The 18,689-nt window shown below is 46.1% G+C and overlaps 2 protein-coding genes across 3 annotated transcripts; one reads left to right on the top strand and one right to left on the bottom strand.

The window, feature by feature from the left end:
• Positions 1-2,807: 2,807 nt before the first annotated feature.
• Positions 2,808-4,275, top strand: LOC123446936 (probable WRKY transcription factor 2). The gene is made up of 3 exons (XM_045123481.1): positions 2,808-3,035; positions 3,450-3,599; positions 3,696-4,275. The coding sequence occupies exons 1-3, from the start codon at positions 3,001-3,003 to the stop codon at positions 3,919-3,921; spliced, it is 411 nt and encodes a 136-aa protein (XP_044979416.1). The 5' UTR covers positions 2,808-3,000; the 3' UTR covers positions 3,922-4,275.
• A 1,876-nt stretch (positions 4,276-6,151) lies between these two features.
• On the bottom strand, positions 6,152-10,934 carry LOC123446934 (TATA-binding protein 2). Of its 2 annotated transcripts, none has more exons than XM_045123480.1 (9): positions 10,658-10,934; positions 9,355-9,442; positions 8,581-8,652; positions 7,912-7,962; positions 7,778-7,822; positions 7,587-7,679; positions 7,376-7,480; positions 7,129-7,135; positions 6,152-6,736 (listed from the first exon to the last, which is right to left on the bottom strand). In XM_045123480.1, exons 1-9 carry the CDS (start codon positions 10,732-10,734, stop codon positions 6,675-6,677), a joined length of 600 nt encoding a protein of 199 aa, XP_044979415.1. In that variant the 5' UTR covers positions 10,735-10,934; the 3' UTR covers positions 6,152-6,674. The 2 variants fall into 2 exon arrangements, with proteins under 2 accessions (XP_044979415.1, XP_044979414.1); XM_045123479.1 differs by lacking the exon at positions 7,129-7,135 and adding an exon at positions 7,222-7,295 and having other exon boundaries at positions 7,379-7,480.
• Positions 10,935-18,689: the final 7,755 nt, after the last annotated feature.

Below are 18,689 nucleotides of genomic sequence, written 5' to 3'. Positions count from 1 at the left end.
GGGACAGATCGTGATGAGATCGCGGGGCGGACTGCGATTTGGATCGCGAAGATGTTCCACTACATCAACCGCGTTATATACGCTTTCGCTTAGCGATCTACAAGGGTATGTGGATTCAAATTCTCCTCTCGTAGATGATCATCACCATGGATAGGTCTTGCGTGTGCGTAGGAAAATTTTTATTTCCCATGCAACATTTCCCAACACTACAATTGTTTCAACAAAAGATCCAATTACAGCATCTCCAAGTGGTGGACAAGCTAGTGTGCACAATGAAACACAACCTTGGGTATCCCAAGATTTGCTTCCTCCTTTGTCGTCGTGTCCTCCTTGATTAACGGGGCTTTGGTGATCTCGAGTAAGGCGGCTTGTCACACGAGCTCTTTTGAACCGACAGCAAGAGATAGGTTGTGGTGGTTCATGACACAAGGTATGTGGCGCTCTTCAAGTCCGAGGAATTGACGCTCCATCTTCCATGCTTCCTCCAAGTTTTGTCGAGGTGTTTTTCACGATGTATCCAACAACCAATACGGAGGCCATACATAATTTGTATGACAAAAGAGACGTCACCTCAAGTTACCCTGTAAACACCAGTTTTACCGAGACTGGACCCTCGCTATGTGAGTAATGATCATGATCCTGTTTGGATGTTATTATAGCACAAATGGGTTACGGTGATGGTATACAAGATGTACTCGACGATCTGTAGATATAGACGGATAATCTAGACCGGATCTACTGATTGTGCTAATTCAATGATAGTTATGGCTTCTTGAGATCTTGGAGAAGTTGAAGATGTTTGCTTGGCGAGTGGATAAAATACAAATATAAATAAATTTAAACAAAACATTTTGTCAGTTTGTCTGAAATACATTTCAATATTTTGGTAGTTTCAAGGGTCAGTGAAATTTGCTGATTTCGAAATTCGACGGTTATGGCCACATAATGTGATGCAAATTGTATATCACAAAAATTGTACCAAATTCAATGTAGTTTTTTTTTTGCGAAAAAAATACAATGTAGTTATATGCTAAGAAATTGTAATCTAGTACTCCCTTCGTTTTTATTTACTTAACATACTAGCTTTGACTGAAGTCAAACTTTATAAAGTTTGATCAAGTTTGTAAAAAGCAATATGAACATTTACAATAACAAATTTATATGATGTGAAAATATATGCAATGGTGAATTCAATGGTATAGATTTGGTGGTGTATATGTTAACATAGTTTTCTATAAACGTGTTGAAACTATATAAAGTTTGACGTTAGACAAACCTAATATACATGCAGAGTAAATAAAACAGAGAAAGCATTATATTAGGAGGTGGGCATGGTGAACCGAAAAGGAGGGAACTAGGAACACAGTTTGTTGCAGTGGCGGAGCCACCGGCCAGCTACCCTGGGCAGTTGCCCAGGCTCAGCTTGCAATCTCTTCCTTAAAATAATGATAAGGATGAAGAAAATTCAGTTTTTCCATGAACGAATCACAAAATAGCAGCCGGCCATTAGGAGCCTTCATATGTTGCCCAGGCTACCATAGTGAGCTGGCTCCGCCACTGGTTTGTTGTCCGGTTTTGCTAGTATTAATCTAGCTGAGTTTCACGTATGTCTCATTCACATTTTATAGTCAGTTAATGTGATACTTTAGGATGCGTGTGTGCTGATGTGGTTGTATCTGTTTTTTGTTTTCCATGTGAATGAAAACAAATTACATCTCATTTTGATGAGTTGTAGACACTCCCTTTGTTGTCACCATCCACAACAGCACCGTTCACATAGGGATTTAGAAAATATACCCGGTTGGAAGGAGATTTTTTACATCAACAAAAAGGATAGAAGAGGATTTTTACCGAGATATATAAGAGGAAGCCCCCATGTGGGCAGCATGGAAGGAAGCTGAAGGGAAACCCGTTGCCGTTGGATCCAGCGCCAGCATCAATCACACCAAAGTAATCGGCCGGAACTGATCACCGAGGCAGCTTCTCGGAACCAGCGAGCGAGCGCGCGCGCGCCATGCATGCATGGCCAGGAAAGCTTTCCATGCATGACGCACCGCAGCCGACGTCAGGCCTCTGATGAGTACGGAAAACCCTGCCTGCCCACGGCCGGCGGCCCTATCATTGGTGAATTTGCATGCCATGCATATTGCATCCACGAGTCTCTTCATATATTTATGCCAACGGATCACCTAAACGAATCTCATCACATCACACACACACACATAGTGGCACTTGTGAATTAACATATGGCCAGTTGCCTTGCCTGGTTCAATGGATGCAGCATTATCTATCTTCTGTGGATCAATTCTTATGGTGGGTACGTAATATTTTTGGGCTCCTCGCGGACGAAGTAGACCCGCCGATAGCGAGGCGACATGCATTAAGATTTTTCATGTGCCGCAGCTAAGATTTTTGGTTGACTCCGCACGCACGTGTATGTACTTTGTTTTAAGCGTTCAATTATAAAATGGTTTTTTTAATTAATTTGTTTAGAAAATGATTGAAAAAGAAACTTGATCAGGCGGCTAGCAATTTGAAGACACGAATAATAATAACAAAAACATCACTTAAGATATCGAGTTCACTAATCACTAGGGCACTTGAAACTAAAGCCCGAATTTAGTTTGCTAATTAATTACTACGTGCACAACGTCACACTAGTTTTCCCTGAAAAAGAAAACATCAGCTGGGTGGGACAGCGTGTGAGTTGTGACCCAAAGTTTTCTTCGTCTCAACGACGTTAACATGCGCAAGTTGCATCCTTGAAGCTTCCATTTGAACAAAATAACCTCGACATATACCCAAGAGCTTCTCTTCCACTAGTACTCCGATCCCCCCCACCACCACCAGCACTTCTCGTATATATATATATACTCTCTTGTGCAGCTAGCGGAAGCTCACAAGACCAATAATGCCCCATCCGTTCATGTAGCTAGGTATAGCAGCAGCATGAGCTTGGAAGCTCTCCGGTGACCAGCTAGACTCGTCCATATCTCCACCATGGCCTCAACCTCACAGCCCGCCATGGCCACAGCGTACGTATGACGCCCCTCATCTCTCTCTATATATCTCTAGATCTCTATGTGCAGATACACATCTTAGGGGAGCTCACATCTTAATTAGTCTCTTGTTGTCGTGGTCGATCGTTTCTGGTTTTTCCGAACAAATCCACAGGGATGTATACACATATATTACTCCTACACCAACAAGCCGGCCGCCGAGCAAAACAAAAGCGTCTCTTTCGTAGGAATCATTCGTTCATCCTCCCTGCTTGATCTGCTCCGAATCCTTGTGTGCACTGCACCAGATTCGCTGAATGTTGTCTCTAGTTTTTATTTCAGCTAGCTTGCCGGCCGGATGCATGCATGCATGCATACGGTCTGTCCAGATTGCAAGAACTCGTTGCTTTATGTACATGATGATCATCGATGAATTGTGTTGGTTCGTAGAGGGAGCGGTCATGGCGACGAGCAGGTTCAGCGGCAGGCGACTTGGCCGGAGGAGGCAGACGGCGGTAGCCAGCCGCTGGTGATGCCGGAGGACGGGTACCAGTGGAAGAAGTACGGCCAGAAGTTCATCAAGAACATCCAGAAAATCAGGCACGTACGCGCGCGCACGCAAACACACCTTGTGAAAAATCTTACACCTAATCAGTAGTAGACTTGAATGAGTTAACGAAGGCATTGTGCATGCAGGAGCTACTTCCGGTGCCGCGACAGGCGGTGCGGCGCCAAGAAGAAGGTGGAGTGGCAGCCGGGCGACCCCAGCCTCCGCGTCGTCTACGACGGCGCGCACCAGCACGGCTCCCCGTCGTCGTCGTCGTCGCACGGCGGCGGCGGCGGCCAGGACGGCGACGGCAACCGGTACGAGCTCAGCGCCCAGTACTTCGGCGGCGGGGCTCCCACGCCACAGGCGCGGTGATCAGACCAGACCGAACATCGGCGACGCACGGCAGCGCCAGACGGACGCATGGCCGCGGTTGCATGGCCGGCGGGGCGCCGCCGGCGCGACGCGGTCTACGGATGGATGGATGGTTTAGGTGGCGGATTATCATCCGTGGTCAACGTGATTACAACGCATACATTGTTGCACTAGCTGGCTAGTTGAGCGGTCGCACTGCTGCGACTAGTAGTAGTTCCTCTACGATTGGTTCAACTCCGTTTCCTGAGGCCGCGAGTGCATTCACCATTAATTAGCAGTAACACCTGAGCCTGTCAGGCCAAATGTAATGCTACCAGCACAAGTGGATCAGATCGTTGAGTTTGACTTTTCAAAGCAGCCTCTTTTATTTTATTTTATTTTGCTTGCCCTCATCCTTTTGCACCGCTCCACAGCCGACTATTAAAACCCAAAAAAAAATGTTTCAGCCACCTTTTTTGCTGAGGGCCACTTGGGAGCACCTTTGCCTCCCCGCGCTGCCCCGACCTTCTCTCTGATAGCAACTCTAGCACACCCCGAATCCCGTCCCGATCCGGAAAATAACCGTCAAAATGCAGGTCAGGGCGGAAAAACCTGCCCGATCAGACCCCGCATCCCGTCCCGGCCCGCAAATATTTTTGTGGGGCACGGCAAAATCTCGGCCCCAACCCACGTATTCGCGGGTTTCCACCTCGCCGCTGCGGTGCCCCGCATATGAGCGAAAGCGGTTGGTGGGGGGACATTTCAGCCCGCGCTTTCCCCACCAAAGCATATTCCGCGAATATGCTCTTTTACGGGTCCGTTATGCGGGGTCTGCATCTGCGTCCGTGCGCGTCGGCCCGCATAGACGTTTTTACGCGAACTGCAAACACGTTTTGCGGGCCGTACGAATACAGGGTCTGCTAGAGTTGCTCTGACCCCAACCATCCTCAACACTGGCGACCACCCCCACAACACGCCTGCCCGCTAGCTGTGCCCCGGGCTCGATCAATGACGACAACGCGGCTACCCGGCCCACCTTAAAGCATCTCCCACAGCCGTGCTAAAACAGCATTGCGTCTCAAAATTAACGTTTTTAACACGCACGCAATAGCAAAACGGGCTCCAGCGAACGCGCTATAAACACGCGCGGTGCATATAGATTACATCACGTTGTCCGAAATGTTACCGCGCGCTGCTTATTTGGTGAGTCCACTTCCGCACGCTGCACACTCAAGCGCTCGCGCTGCACTCTACCCAATGCGCCACCTTCGCCCCGCCGCGCGCCGCCGCCGGCGAACTCACCCGATGGACGCCCCCGCCGGCACCCCCTCACCCCTGCCTACACCCGCGACCCCTCTGCGGCCGCCGCCGCCGCAAACCCTAGCGCGGGGAGCTTTGGCTTCGCCTCCGCCTGCGCTCCTCCTAGCACCGGCGTCGCGCGCGGCCTTTTCATGGCGCCACGGATGACCTTGGCGGCGGGTGGCCTCGCGCCGGCGCCCGCCGTGAGGCCACGTGCCCCCCTCTTGAAGCTCTCAAATGCAGCGCCGCCGAAGAAGGGGAAGGTTTCCGCAAAGAAGAACAAGGCGGCGGACGACTCCGGCTCCTCCAAGCCATCGAGGAAGAAACTTGCACGGCGTGCGACGGCTACCGAAACGCCTGTGAGCTCACTTGTTGAGCTGGCGGCCGACGCGCAACAGGTGTTCGAGGAAATGCGCAAAAGGTTAAAAAAATCGCCAACTTTTTATGTGGGCATGAACTTGGTTGGATGATCTTTTGGGCATGAACTTTTTATGTCATCATGCACTTGTTTGTGTGATTTAATTTATGTCATGTCTTTATTTTGATGTTTGAAATTTATTTTGTGGTCAAAATGTGTCAAAAATACAACATATGGTAAGCGTCGGCTGCTTGCGCGCGCTGCATTGTAACGTGCCTGCTGGAGCTACGCACGGGCGCTGCATTTTAGCACGTCTGCTGAAGCCAGCGTTGGCCGCCACGTCAAAGCAGGCAAACGGCGCGCTGCAAACTGTTTTTTAACACACTGGGTATAGCGCAACTGTTGGAGATGCTCTTAGGTGGCACAGGAAGCATCATGGGCATGCATGCAATGGCGAATCTTGGAAGGAAATGAAGGAGGGCCACTTTTGTAAATTTTCTTTTCCAATTTTTAGAGGGCTCCCTCCTCCCACCACCACACACAAGATTCGCCACTGCATGCATGCAACAAACACAACGAGGCAACAAAGAAACCTAGCAGCACAAAAAGCAGTATTCACCATTCGCTCAGGCATGTTGAAACATCTCAAGGAGTACAAACCACAGCAGTAAAATGACAAACACAGCTACATACATAATTTCAACAGTACATACAAACATTGTCTGTCAACAACATCTTTAGCCTTCTCATCATTGTGCATCACCAAAACTTACACCATGCAGTGCAGTTTGCTGAAAGTACTCAGAGAAGACTCCTTTCTTCTATATAAATCACAAATTAGAGCTCTCATCTCCCAAGTTGCTTTGTTGCACATTGTCTTCCCTGTAGGTCACATATAAACTCTACTTCCAGAATTAAAGACTCTTTTTGTTGACCAACTCTTAAATCGATTGCATGGTGGACCTATTATCATCATCAAGAGACCAAATGGATAAGGCGTCTCAGGCCTCAATCCATGACATCATGGGACACCCGTCCAACCACAACAGACACATCAAAGCCCGCATCAAATTGCAACATGCTATTGACTCCTCCAGACTATTATGTACAGCTCAAATTAGTAGCAGTCACGGCTCACGAGATGGCAAAATCTCAGGGGACCTTGTAGTTGTAGGTTATCTGCAAGCGGAGATAAACAAGAAACAATCAGTTTTACTTCAAAACTGAAAATAATTAAAATGCACCCAACATCTGCAAGGAAAAGGGCGCATAGCCATAAGTCAATCAACCAGACAGGATTTTATTATCACATCAACTGCGTATATAATCTAAGCCACAGCAATAGAACCTAAGTAGAGAGATTAAGGGCCCTGGAAAATCAACTTTCCCCAAGATTAGATGACAGATTAATTGACCAACTACAGGAAGACAGATTAAATGACCAACTACAATCATAATTCAAAAAAATATTGCAAGAATCTGCAATATACAGTTGCTCTGTACTATAAAAAATATCCAAAAGGTTTCTCACTACGATGTGGCACATGCACATATCAAGTGCAACTATCCACCAGAATGCTCAAACTTTTAACAACTGAGCAAGAGATCTCCTTATTTTACTCAATTTCTAGCACACGGCAAATATAACAATTATCAGTGCATACCATTGCTGAACTTTTCTGAACTCTGTGAGTACAGGGTATATATTTTCAAACGCAGTGTATGTCTCTTCTCTCACCTGGAAAGACAACAGTGTTAGTGTCTTTCAGATGTACGAAAAGAATAGCCAATGGAAGTATATACAGTAAAAAAGACTGCTACCTTTGCCCCGGTCAAGACAATCTTGCCTGAAACAAAAATCAGAAGAACAATCTTCGGTTGCTTCATTCGATAGATCAGGCCAGGAAAAAGTTCTGGCTCATACTGTTGAACAAAATGATAAGGGACACACCATTCAATTTACACTCGAGAATGACAGCAACATGCACACACAGAGGTCCTCGAAGAAACATAGAATCATTCAACTTACACTTGAGAAAGCACCATGAGAATATGCAAGGCCCTCTAGTCTAATTGGAAATTTGACATCACAAGAGCCCACAATATTCTGAATCTTGAAGTCCTGATATAGCACAAATGTTAGGGCTGTCTCACGAGATGAAATTAGTCAGAGCACAGGTGTACTCATGAGAACTATACATGACTGGAATGGTTAGTTACCTTGAATTTAGCTGGAAAGCCAAGTTTCTGAATAATACGAGCATACTGGGAACAACATTGTGTGTTAGACACTTAAGACTTCAGAAACCTCTCAGCCAGCATAGACCAAATAATCGGAGCAAACAATGTCATACCTTTCTTGCTGCAAGCTTGGATTGCTGTTCACTCTTTGCTCCAGTACATACCTGCAACAGGACTTGCGTTAACATAAGTAAACATGGACGGCTAGTTGTATACATGGTGTTAGTTGTCTGAAACTTATACGCTTTTCAATCAATAAAACAGAACTAAAGTTCCTTTCTTCAAAAATAAATATCTTTCTTCCAGCCAAATTACCATAAGATCAGTGATGACAGCCAAGAAAGCTTATTTGAACAAAAAATTCAACCCAAATAACATTCAGCCATCTTTCATTGCAAACTATCCTCCCACGGGTACTGGAGTGCATTATTTTAGGGTTCATCTATTAGGGAGACAAGAGGTTTTGACGATGCTTGCCGGCAATGAAATTAAGCTACAGGTAACAGCTCATTCCATTAGTATATACCACAGGAACAGAGTAATTAATTATCTCCGAAAATAAGAACATAATTTCTTGTGCATGGAAATTTTAACTCGCACATTTATAGAAGAGTACAAATTAGGTATAATTTTTTTAATGTGGTGCATGTAGCGATTGAAAACCTAAATAAAACAATTCTAACAGGTGACGGTGCAAGGCGCAACATCAGGTCATCAAAATAAGCATTCTAATAGTCAATAATATGTAGAAGCTTAAGTGCTTAAGTGAAGTTGGACCATACCATTTTACCCGATGCGAATATCAGTGCTGTAGTTTTTGGTTCTCTTATTCTCATGATAACTGCAGCAAAACGCTGTATGAAGAGAAGAGTAAACAAACAAAAGCATTAAACATGGAACAGAACAATTAAGTGACATAAAACAGGACGTATCCCCAGAAAATACGCAGATAATCAAGTTCCAAATATGCACACTCTCTGTGTACTACTCTTTCTACCGACGTCTTACTGGATAGCAAACTCAACATCGCACATTCATCAGCTTAACACTTACATTCAATTCAACATACTCCCACTACATTCAAGCTTTATCTGTTAACTGCAGCACTAATTAGGAAAATACAAGATATGTATTATCTGCTAACTGCTGAATCTCATTTATAGGGAAAATTAGTTCTTATTTTTGTTACAAGCTAGTTGTAGGGTGCACCTTTACTATCTTCCTCCCTTAGCTTTACACTGTCAAACTGAAACCATGGGGAAAAGAACATTCTTACGCCCTGGGCAAAACAAAGTTTGTTGCCTAAAGAAACAACCTTATAATCTAAATTTGTTTATCAAACCAAGGGCACAAAACCTGTATTTTTTCCAGGAAAATTTACATGCAACACAAAGGACATGAATATGCACATGTGCAAATGAAACCTTAACTTTTTGGCATTTCATATATGTGTTATATGGTAGCACAGATAACCTTAGAAAACAGGGATGCACGCAAGTAAAAGAAACTTCTAAGTGAAAACATGCCCACAAGAACACACAGGCCAATCGTCATACCTTTGGATTATATTCTGCGTTACGTGCTTGCAGAGCTATTGCTTTGAGGTCTAATTTACAGTCCAAATTGACAGTTGACACGATATTCCTGCCAAAAAACAAGATGATTGACAAACAATAAACTCAATTTTTTCATTGGGAATAGCAAGAAATAGGCCATAAACAAAACACACATCATCTAGAACACTACAGTTCCTAGCACTGCAACATAACATGGCAAACCAACAATATAAGCTGACACCAATAAACATTCCTCACTTGTGAATACACAACAGCCAGCAACTACACCATGCTCAGTAGCGGAGCTTCGAAGAAATTGCGGGGCGGGCCAAGCTAAAAGACAGCACAAAAGTTTTACCCTCACAACCCAGTTTTCCCTCACGTAGCTCCACCATTTGGTGGCATCCAAATAATTTTACAGTTAAAGATGTGGATTGCAATTTGAAAATCAAAATGTTGCTATTCTGTGTGACAGCGTTGAAGTAGTTTTGCTTTGGATGAGGTTATGAGCTAATCCATTTACTATAATTAAGGACCTTATGTTTTGGATGAGCGGGAGTGAGAATGAGCAGTTCGGCTCGCCAAGTATTTGGATATTCTCAGGTTGTCCCCTTGTCGGTCTTTCTGGGCTGAGTGTATTGCCTGGCTGATTGGACTTCGAAGGATAGCCTAAGTAAAAAACGCAAAAAATCCAAAACATAAGGTCCACGTCCGCCCCAACGAAGCTCTGCCCCTGACCATGCTAATCATGGATTAAATTTTCACGTGCTGGCCAGTACTAGTATGACTTGCTATACATGGATCAAAACTGAAAAATCATCTAGAGTGACTTGTGCAGAAACCCACGCTAGCCAAGGTTTTGGTCGGCTAACTAAGTGGGTGAGGGCCAAGCAATAACCCATCTGTGCAAAGAAGGGGCAAATTTCGGCATGGCTGTCGGTTTGGGCAGAGACAAAGCAAACAAACCCTTGGGTCTCTCCCTCGCTGTGACGGATCCGGTCCAAATCCTAATATCCGGGCCAAAATTGCATGCGAAAAATACTACTGCTAGTGCCCACACTGGTTAGACCAATTATCGCCCCTCGTGCATCACCCAGCAGCATCATTAATTTTTCCTGCTATGGTTGGTTGGGGGGCCAATCGAGCCGATTAGTACTAGTCTAATTATCGGCCCCTCTCCAGCCAGGCGCCGTCCGTACCCAAATGATGTGGTAAGCCAAATCAGGTCAACGAGCCACCGGCGACGGGATCTTCCCTTGCCGTTGCCGGCGGCGACCCAGGGCGGGGCGGATCGGGGACTTACTGGAGGGTGGGGATGATGCCGGAGGGGTGCTTGGACAGATCCACCGGCTCGCTCCCCTCCAGCGCGGCCTCCGCCATGGCGACAGACGAGCCCGGCCGAATCAGAGCGGATCCGAGGCCGGAAATGGCGGGAAGAGGCGCGCGGGCAGGGAAGGTCGGCGTGAAATTTCGAAATTCGGGGTCTTTTATAGAGAATCGGAGGCAGGAGGAGCGGGGAGCGGAGAGGGGAAGGGATCTGTCTCGCGGGAGAGGAGATGCGTGTGGAGGAGGCGAGGCGGGTGGTGGGATGTGTTGGCCGTGGCCGGTGGGCCGGCTTGGGTATTTATACGGCCACCGAGGTGACCCCCTGTGGCCGGTCATGATTATTGTCCTATATACTACCACTAGTGGTACATTTTGTGTTAAATGAATACTTCTTTTGTACATTAAAAAAAATACTTTTGTGACCAGCTCAAAGGGAAAAGATATTTTTTGCGACACTCCAGATTGTGTGAGGCTTGTTGTGTGTGTGTGTGTGTGTTGGGGGATGTGTGTGAGGTTTTAGGATATTAGCTTATTTTCGCTCTAGGTATGTTCTTGGTGCGTGTGTATATGAGTAGGGACTCAAAACCCCGTCATGTAATCTTTTTCCATCAATACTACTGCATGAGTAGGTACATCTTTTATAAAAATGGTAGGAATCAAGTTTCTTGTCCTAGTGGTAGTAGCTATCTTTCATTGAATCGACACGAGACCTTCCTGGTACTTCACATGCTATGCAGGTTTCATAATACCATATCAAGGTTTCACCCACCCCCTGTTTGCATTTGGCACTATGTATTTAGTACCTTTGTAGAAGAAGCATCCCCTCTCATGGATATATAACACCCCATGTCTCGTTGGTCTGATTGAGTCACACGACTAGGTAGCTTTGGTTAAGATGATCTCTCTTCCTCCACCCACTCATCGTTGCATGTTGAAAGTTCAACCACATTACACTGTTTAGGAATGAGAGGCCTCGAGAATAAACCATGTCATTACGTGTCAAACAATACAATAGTTGACTTTGCATTGTGTTGAGAGTAGAAGCAAACAAGTACTACCATTCAAGGATCTTCGAGACTTTCAATACCTACATGTAGAAGTTAAAGGTTTTTAAAGGGCGGGCATCATACCATCTTACAATGTGAATGAGAAAAATTCAGTAGCTTGTCAAACATGGACCCGACTCATCATGTGGGTCTGTTCTATATGTGATGGACATGCTTGTAGTAGCATGTAATCATCGGATGTTTTACGAACAATTCTATTTTTTATATTCCTACATAGACTGCATTTTATGTTATATGAATAGTTTTGTGACGCTTTAAATTTGTGTGAGGCACGTGTGTGTGGTTTATACAAGGACACTAGCATATTGTGCTTTGGCTATGTCCTCGTGCGAGTGGCAGGCAAGTGAGAGGGCCTTGAAAACTCATCATGTCATCATGTTCGTCTCTTCTCTGTCGATGACTACGTACATCTTGTAGAAAATGGTAGGCATCAAGCCATGTGTCATTTCCTGTCTTAGCTGTAGCTATCTATCATGTAACGCATGAAACCTTCTTGGCACTCCACGTGATGTGCATGTTTCATAATGTCATATCAAGGTTCCATCCACCTATTTTTCAGATTTGACACTATGTATTTATTATCTTTTGGGAAAGAAGTGTCCCCTCTTCTAGATATATAACACACTCTACCTCGTTGGTCTACTTCAATCACACTACTAGCTCGATTTGAATAAGATGATCTCTATTCCTCTACTCACCCACCATCAGATGTTGAATACTCCCTCCGTCCGGAAAAGAATGTCCAGAGTGTAGTGTAATGGTCATTTTATAAAAAGAACGTTGTAAAACTAAAACTGTTTCAAGCAAGTCCCTCTGTCCGTCTTCTTCATGTGCCCGCCGCCCGCGCGTCGCCAGGGGCACGCGCCGGCCAGCTATGCAATTCGCCGTCCACCGGGACATGCTCCGTCGCCGTTGTCGCCCAGGACCTGCGCCGCCTCGATCCCCTCCTACAGCGATCTTCTACGCGTTGTCGCGAACCTCCCGCCATAATCCGGTGTACCAGGGATTTCTAACGCCTCCTCCTCGAGCTCCCGCTTCCGCCTGAGTGGAGCTAGTAGAGCTGGTGGAGCTCTGCCCGTGCAACCCCTTCTCCACTGCCCATGCTCTAACCTGGACCTCGGTTGAGTTGTGTCCGTGCTTCTCCCCTGCTTCTCCCGGTGGATCTGTGCTTATGCCGCTGCTGCTCGTCTGCCCGTGCTTCTCCCTGCCTCTGGTGGATCTCTACCCATGCCGATGCTGCCCGTCTGCCTGCGCTCGTGCCAGTGTTGGTGCTCCACTGCCCTCCTCCTTGTGCTGCCACCATAGCTCCCCCGATGGCCTTGAAGAAGAACATTGTTACACTGAATATTGATCCTAGTGTTGATTGAATATGCATCTAAACTGATTATTGATCCTAGGGATTGTTTGCGCATAATCATTGGAGATTTATAATGGATTGATACATTTGTCCAGTATAGTGGAGTCCTTGAACAAGCAATGATATTTGTCAGTGTTGAACAAGCATGATACTCAAGTATAAATCTGAACAAGCAATGCTATTTGGGAGATACAGTCAAACTGTAATCACAGAGAATGATTGAGTGCATTAGAGATAGAGTCAAACATTTGTCCTTGAACAACAATGACAATTTGTCCAGTATAAACTTGAACAAGCATGGTACAAATTTTGATGGAAATAAGCTTGAGCACTGAATTGGGACTAGATTATGAGTTCAGTGTTGATAGGAAAGCTAATTATGAGCATTGCTGGAAAAAAATCAGTTTTGACAACAAATCTTACTGAACTTTGACAGTACTTTTCAGTTTTGACTCTCACAAAACATACTGATTTTTGATAATTCAAGCAAATTTTCTTACAAACTTTTTGAAAAAATTGTTTGTATCAAGAGGCCAGAAAATGTCTAGACAATGAATTTATTCCATGACATTATAAGAATTGACAACACAAACTTTCGTAATCGAGCAACAAAGCTTATAATTTCAGTAAGAATCAGCAAGGGTAAATTTCAGTGGAGAATTGACAGAGCAAATTTCAATAACAATTTCAGTGAGGAATTGACAATAGCTCTCTTGTATCGCGCACACAGCAAAGGAAGATCTATGAAAGGGGGAGGCATAACCTGCTAAGAAGACACCACCGCAGCCTTATTCCATATCGAGCTCGCAAGGGGGAGCCTTTAGCTTGTTGTCGTCGTCGGGCTCGTCAGCTCTCGCAGCAGCTACGTCCCCTGTCGTTGTCGGGCTCGTCAGCTCTCGCAGCAGCTACGTCTCCTATCCTCGTCGGGCTCGTCAGCTCTCGCAAGCAGCTACGTCCCCTATCGTCCTCGGGCTCGTCAGCTCTCGTAGCAGCTAAGTCCCCTATCGTCGTCGGGCTCATCGGCTTCCATCCAATAGAACAATATTGAAGCCTACAAAAAGCTTCAGGAAAACATGAAATGCGGAAGGTGTTGTATCTCTAATTCTCTATGAGCTAATTGAATTCAGTCAAAATTCAGTTAAATTTGCTGCTCCATTAACTATCAAAATTCAGTAAATATTCTGAACCAAATTTCCCACATTGTTTTGGGAGCAATTCTATCTATCTAAAGTGATTGGAAGCTATGGATGGCAATGTGACAGTACACACAGACTTGTGGTTGCTCATTTGCATTCGGGAAGCTATGGCAGTGACATAAACAGACTTGTGACTGCTCATTCTCATTCACAGCAACACTTCATCATTCATCTACTGATGTTATTTTACTGCATCTAAACTGAATTTTGCAGCCAAGAGGCACAGCAGCACAGCTGTAGAGTTAACGCGCATACTTACATTTGAGGCTTGATAGCGTTGGCCTTGTCCCAGCCATTCTCGTCAGGCCAGACGAAGAGCAGCCCCTGGGAGAGGAGCGCATAGCCCGGGCATGAAGAACTGGGTGGCGCAGTTCCAGATGACTAGGTCGCGGTTGAGGAGATGGAACGGGGTGAAAAGAAGATGAAGAAGAAATTGAAAGAGGTCAAAGGGAAGAGAAGTGGGAAAGAGACCTTTTACTCCGACGATCTCCTTGGTGAGCTCCTCCACCCTGGAGGCGGCACCCAGTACGGGTCAACGGCTCAACGCCGACCTCCCAACGTGGGTCGGAAAGCTCAAACGACTCCAGTGCAGGATGGCAAGCTGAGACGGCTCCAGCTCCAACTCAGTACCAGATCCGGCTCACCTAGTTGGCCGCCGCACCGTCCGACAGCAGATCGACTAAAAAATCCAAGTTTCATGGTGGGGAACGAGGAGGCGGCAGCGCGGCATGGGGGAAGCAAGGCAGCGGTGGCGTGGGATGGGGTGGGGGAGGGTGGAGCAGGTGGCGTGCGGCGGGAGGAGAAGCACACGGCGTGGGGCGGGAGGGGTGGTGGGACGCCCTCGGTTTAATCGTACGCTAATCATACAAGCAAATGCGTACGATCAAACCCAAGGACTCACGGGAAGATATCACAACATAACTCTAGACACAAATAAAACAATATCAGCTTCATATTTCAAGCCACGGGCCTCGAGGGCTAGAATACAGAAGCTCGATAAACACACGAGTCAGTGGAAGAAACAATATCTGAGTACAAACATAAAACATGGGGTGCCTTAGAGAAGGCTAGCACAAAAGATACAACGATCGAACGAGGCGAGGCCTCCTGCCTGGGAACCTCCTAACTACTCCTGATCATCAGCGGCCCCCACATAGTAGTAGGCACCGTCGGGGTAGAAGTCGTCGTCGGCGGGGACCTCCATCTCCTGGGCTCCATCATGTGGTCGCAGCAAACGGATCAAGGGGACAAGGGGGGAGCAAAGCAGCGGTGAGTACTCATCCAAAGTACTCGCAAGTCTTACATCAGATCTATTCTAAGTAAAATATCCGGGCCAAAATTGCATGTGAAAAATACTACTGCTAGTACTCACACCGGTTAGACCAATTATCGCCCCTCGTGCATCACCCAGCAGCATCATTAATTTTTCCTGCTATGGTTGGTTGGGGGCAATCGAGCCGATTACTAGGCTAATTATCGGCCCCTCTCCAGCCAGGCACCGTCCGTACCCAAATGATGTGCTAAACCAAATCAGGTCAATGAGCCACCGGCGACAGGATCTTCCCTTGCCGTTGCCGGCGGCGACCCAGAGCAGGGCAGATCGGGGACTTACTGGAGCGTGGGGATGATGCCGGAGGGGTGCTTGGACAGATCCCCCGGCTCGCTCCCCTCCAGCGCGGCCTCTGCCATGGCGACAGACGAGCCTGGACGAATCAGAGCGGATCCGAGGCCGGAAATGGCGGGAAGAGGCGTGCGGGCAGGGAAGGTCGGCGTGAAATTTCGAAATTCGGGTTCTTTTATAGAGAATCGGAGGCAGGAGGAGCGGGGAGCGCAGAGGGGAAGTGATCTGTCTCGCGGGAGAGGAGATGCGCGTGCGCAAGGGAGGAGGCGTTGGGCATGGCCGGTGGGCCGGCTTGGGTATTTATACGGCCACCGAGGTGACCCCCTGTGGCCGGTCATGGTTATTGTCCTATATACTACCACTAGTGGTACATTTTGTGTTAAATGAATACTTATTTTGTACACTAAAAAAATACTTTTGTGACCAGCTCAAAGGGAAAAAATATGTTTTGCGACACTCCAGATTGTGTGAGGCTTGTTGTGTGTGTGTGTGTTGGGGGATGTGTGTGAGGTTTTAGGATATTAGCTTATTTTCGCTCTAGGTATGTTCTTGGTGCATGTGTATATGAGTAGGGACTCAAAACCCCGTCGTGTAATCTTTTTCCATCAATACTACTGCATGAGTAGGTACATCTTTTATAAAAATGGTAGGAATCAAGTTTCTTGTCCTAGTGGTAGTAGCTATCTTTCATTGAATCGACACGAGACCTTCCTGGTACTTCAAATGCTATGCAGGTTTCATAGTACCATATCAAGGTTTCACCCACCCCATGTTTGCATTTGTCACTATGTATTTAGTACCTATGTAGAAGAAGCATCCCCTCTCATGGATATATAACACCCCATGTCTCGTTGGTCTGATTGAGTCACACGACTAGGTAGCTTTGGTTAAGATGATCTCTCTTCCTCCACCCACTCATCGTTGCATGTTGAAAGTTCAACCACATTACACTGTTTAGGAATGAGAGGCCTCGAGAATAAACCATGTCATTACGTGTCAAACAATACAATAGTTGACTTTGCATTGTGTTGAGAGTAGAAGCAAACAAGTACTGCAATTCAAGGATCTTCGAGACTTTCAATACCTACATGTAGAAGTTAAAGTTTTTAAAGGGCGGGCATCATACCATCTTACAATGTGAATGAGAAAAATTCAGTAGCTTGTCAAACATGGACCCAACTCATCATGTGGGTCTGTTCTATATGTGACGGACATGCTTGTAGTAGCATGTAATCATCGGATGTTTTACGAACAATTCTATTTTTTATATTCCTACATAGACTGCATTTTATGTTATATGAATAGTTTTGTGACGCTTCAAATTTGTGTGAGGCACGTGTGTGTGGTTTATACAAGGACACTAGCATATTGTGCTTTGGCTATGTCCTCGTGCGAGTGGCAGGCAAGTGAGAGGGCCTTGAAAACTCATCATGTCATCATGTTCGTCTCTTCTCTGTCGATGACTACGTACATCTTGTAGAAAATGGTAGGCATCAAGCCATGTGTCATTTGTCATTTCTTGTCTTAGCTGTTGCTATCTATCATTGAACGCATGAAATCTTCTTGGCACTCCACGTAATGTGCATGTTTCATAATGTCATATCAAGGTTCCATCCACCTATTTTTCAGATTTGACACTATGTATTTATTATCTTTTGGGAAAGAAGTGTCCCCTCTTCTGGATATATAACACACTCTACCTCGTTGGTCTACTTCAATCACACTACTAGCTGGATTTGAATAAGATGATCTCTATTCCTCTACTCACCCACCATCGGATGTTGAATACTCCCTCCGTCCGGAAAAGAATGTCCAGAGTGTAGTGTAATAGTCATTTTATAAAAAGAACGTTGTAAAACTAAAACTGTTTCAAACAAGTCCCTCTGTCCGTCTTCTTCCTGTGCCCGTCGCCCGCACGTCGCCAGGGGCATGCGCCGGCCAGCTATGCAATTCGCCGCCCACCAGGACATGCTCCGCCGCCGCTGTCGCCCAGGACCTGCGCCGCCTCGATCCCCTCCTACAGCGATCTTCTATGCGTTGTCGCGAACCTCCCGCCATAATCCGGTGTACCAGGGATATCTAACGCCTCCTCCTCGAGCTCCCGCTTCCGCCTGAGTGGAGCTGGTAGAGCTGGTGGAGCTCTGCCCGTGCAACCCCTTCTCCACTGCCCATGCTCTGACCTGGACCTTGGTTGAGTTGTGTCCGTGCTTCTCCCGGTGGATCTGTGCTTATGCCGCTGCTGCTCGTCTGCCCGTGCTTCTCCCTGCCTCTGGTGGATCTCTACCCATGCCGCTGCTTCTCGTCTGCCTGCGCTCGTGCCAGTGTTGGTGCTCCACTGCCCTCCTCCTTGTGCTGCCGCCATAGCTCCCCCGATGGCCTTGAAGAAGAACATTGTTACACTGAATATTGATCCTAGCGTTGATTGAATATGCATCTAAACTGATTATTGATCCTAGGGATTGTTTGCACATAATCCTTGGAGATTTATAATGGATTGATACATTTGTCCAGTATAGTGGAGTCCTTGAACAAGCGATGATATTTGTCAGTGTTGAACAAGCATGATACTCAAGTATAAATCTGAACAAGCAATGCTATTTGGGAGATACAGTCAAACTGTAATCACAGAGAATGATTGAGTGCATTGGAGATATAGTCAAACATTTGTCCTTGAACAACAATGACAATTTGTCCAGTATAAACTTGAACAAGCATGGTACAAATTTTGATGGAAATAAGCTTGAGCACTGAATTGGGACTAGATTATG

Source organism: Hordeum vulgare, chromosome 4H (assembly GCF_904849725.1).
Source record: "Hordeum vulgare subsp. vulgare chromosome 4H, MorexV3_pseudomolecules_assembly, whole genome shotgun sequence".
Lineage (NCBI taxonomy): Eukaryota > Viridiplantae > Streptophyta > Magnoliopsida > Poales > Poaceae > Hordeum > Hordeum vulgare.
Note: the sequence above shows the minus strand (reverse complement) of the source record. Positions and strands in the feature narration are given on the sequence as shown.

Bases quoted from the DNA above. Each gene is read 5' to 3' on its own strand.
- LOC123446936 (XM_045123481.1), top strand. From the start codon at position 3,001: ATGGCCTCAACCTCACAGCCCGCCATGGCCACAGC. The intron at 3,036-3,449 runs GTACGTATGACG...GTTGGTTCGTAG, and splicing joins CAGCCCGCCATGGCCACAGC to AGGGAGCGGTCATGGCGACG. The intron at 3,600-3,695 runs GCACGTACGCGC...TTGTGCATGCAG, and splicing joins AAGAACATCCAGAAAATCAG to GAGCTACTTCCGGTGCCGCG.
- LOC123446934 (XM_045123479.1), bottom strand. From the start codon at position 10,734: ATGGCGGAGGCCGCGCTGGAGGGGAGCGAGCCGGTGGATCTGTCCAAG. The intron at 7,481-7,586 runs GTAAGTTGAATG...TTTGTTCAACAG, and splicing joins CTCATGGTGCTTTCTCAAGT to TATGAGCCAGAACTTTTTCC. The intron at 7,296-7,378 runs GTAGCAGTCTTT...TTGTCTTTCCAG, and splicing joins TTGTCTTGACCGGGGCAAAG to GTGAGAGAAGAGACATACAC.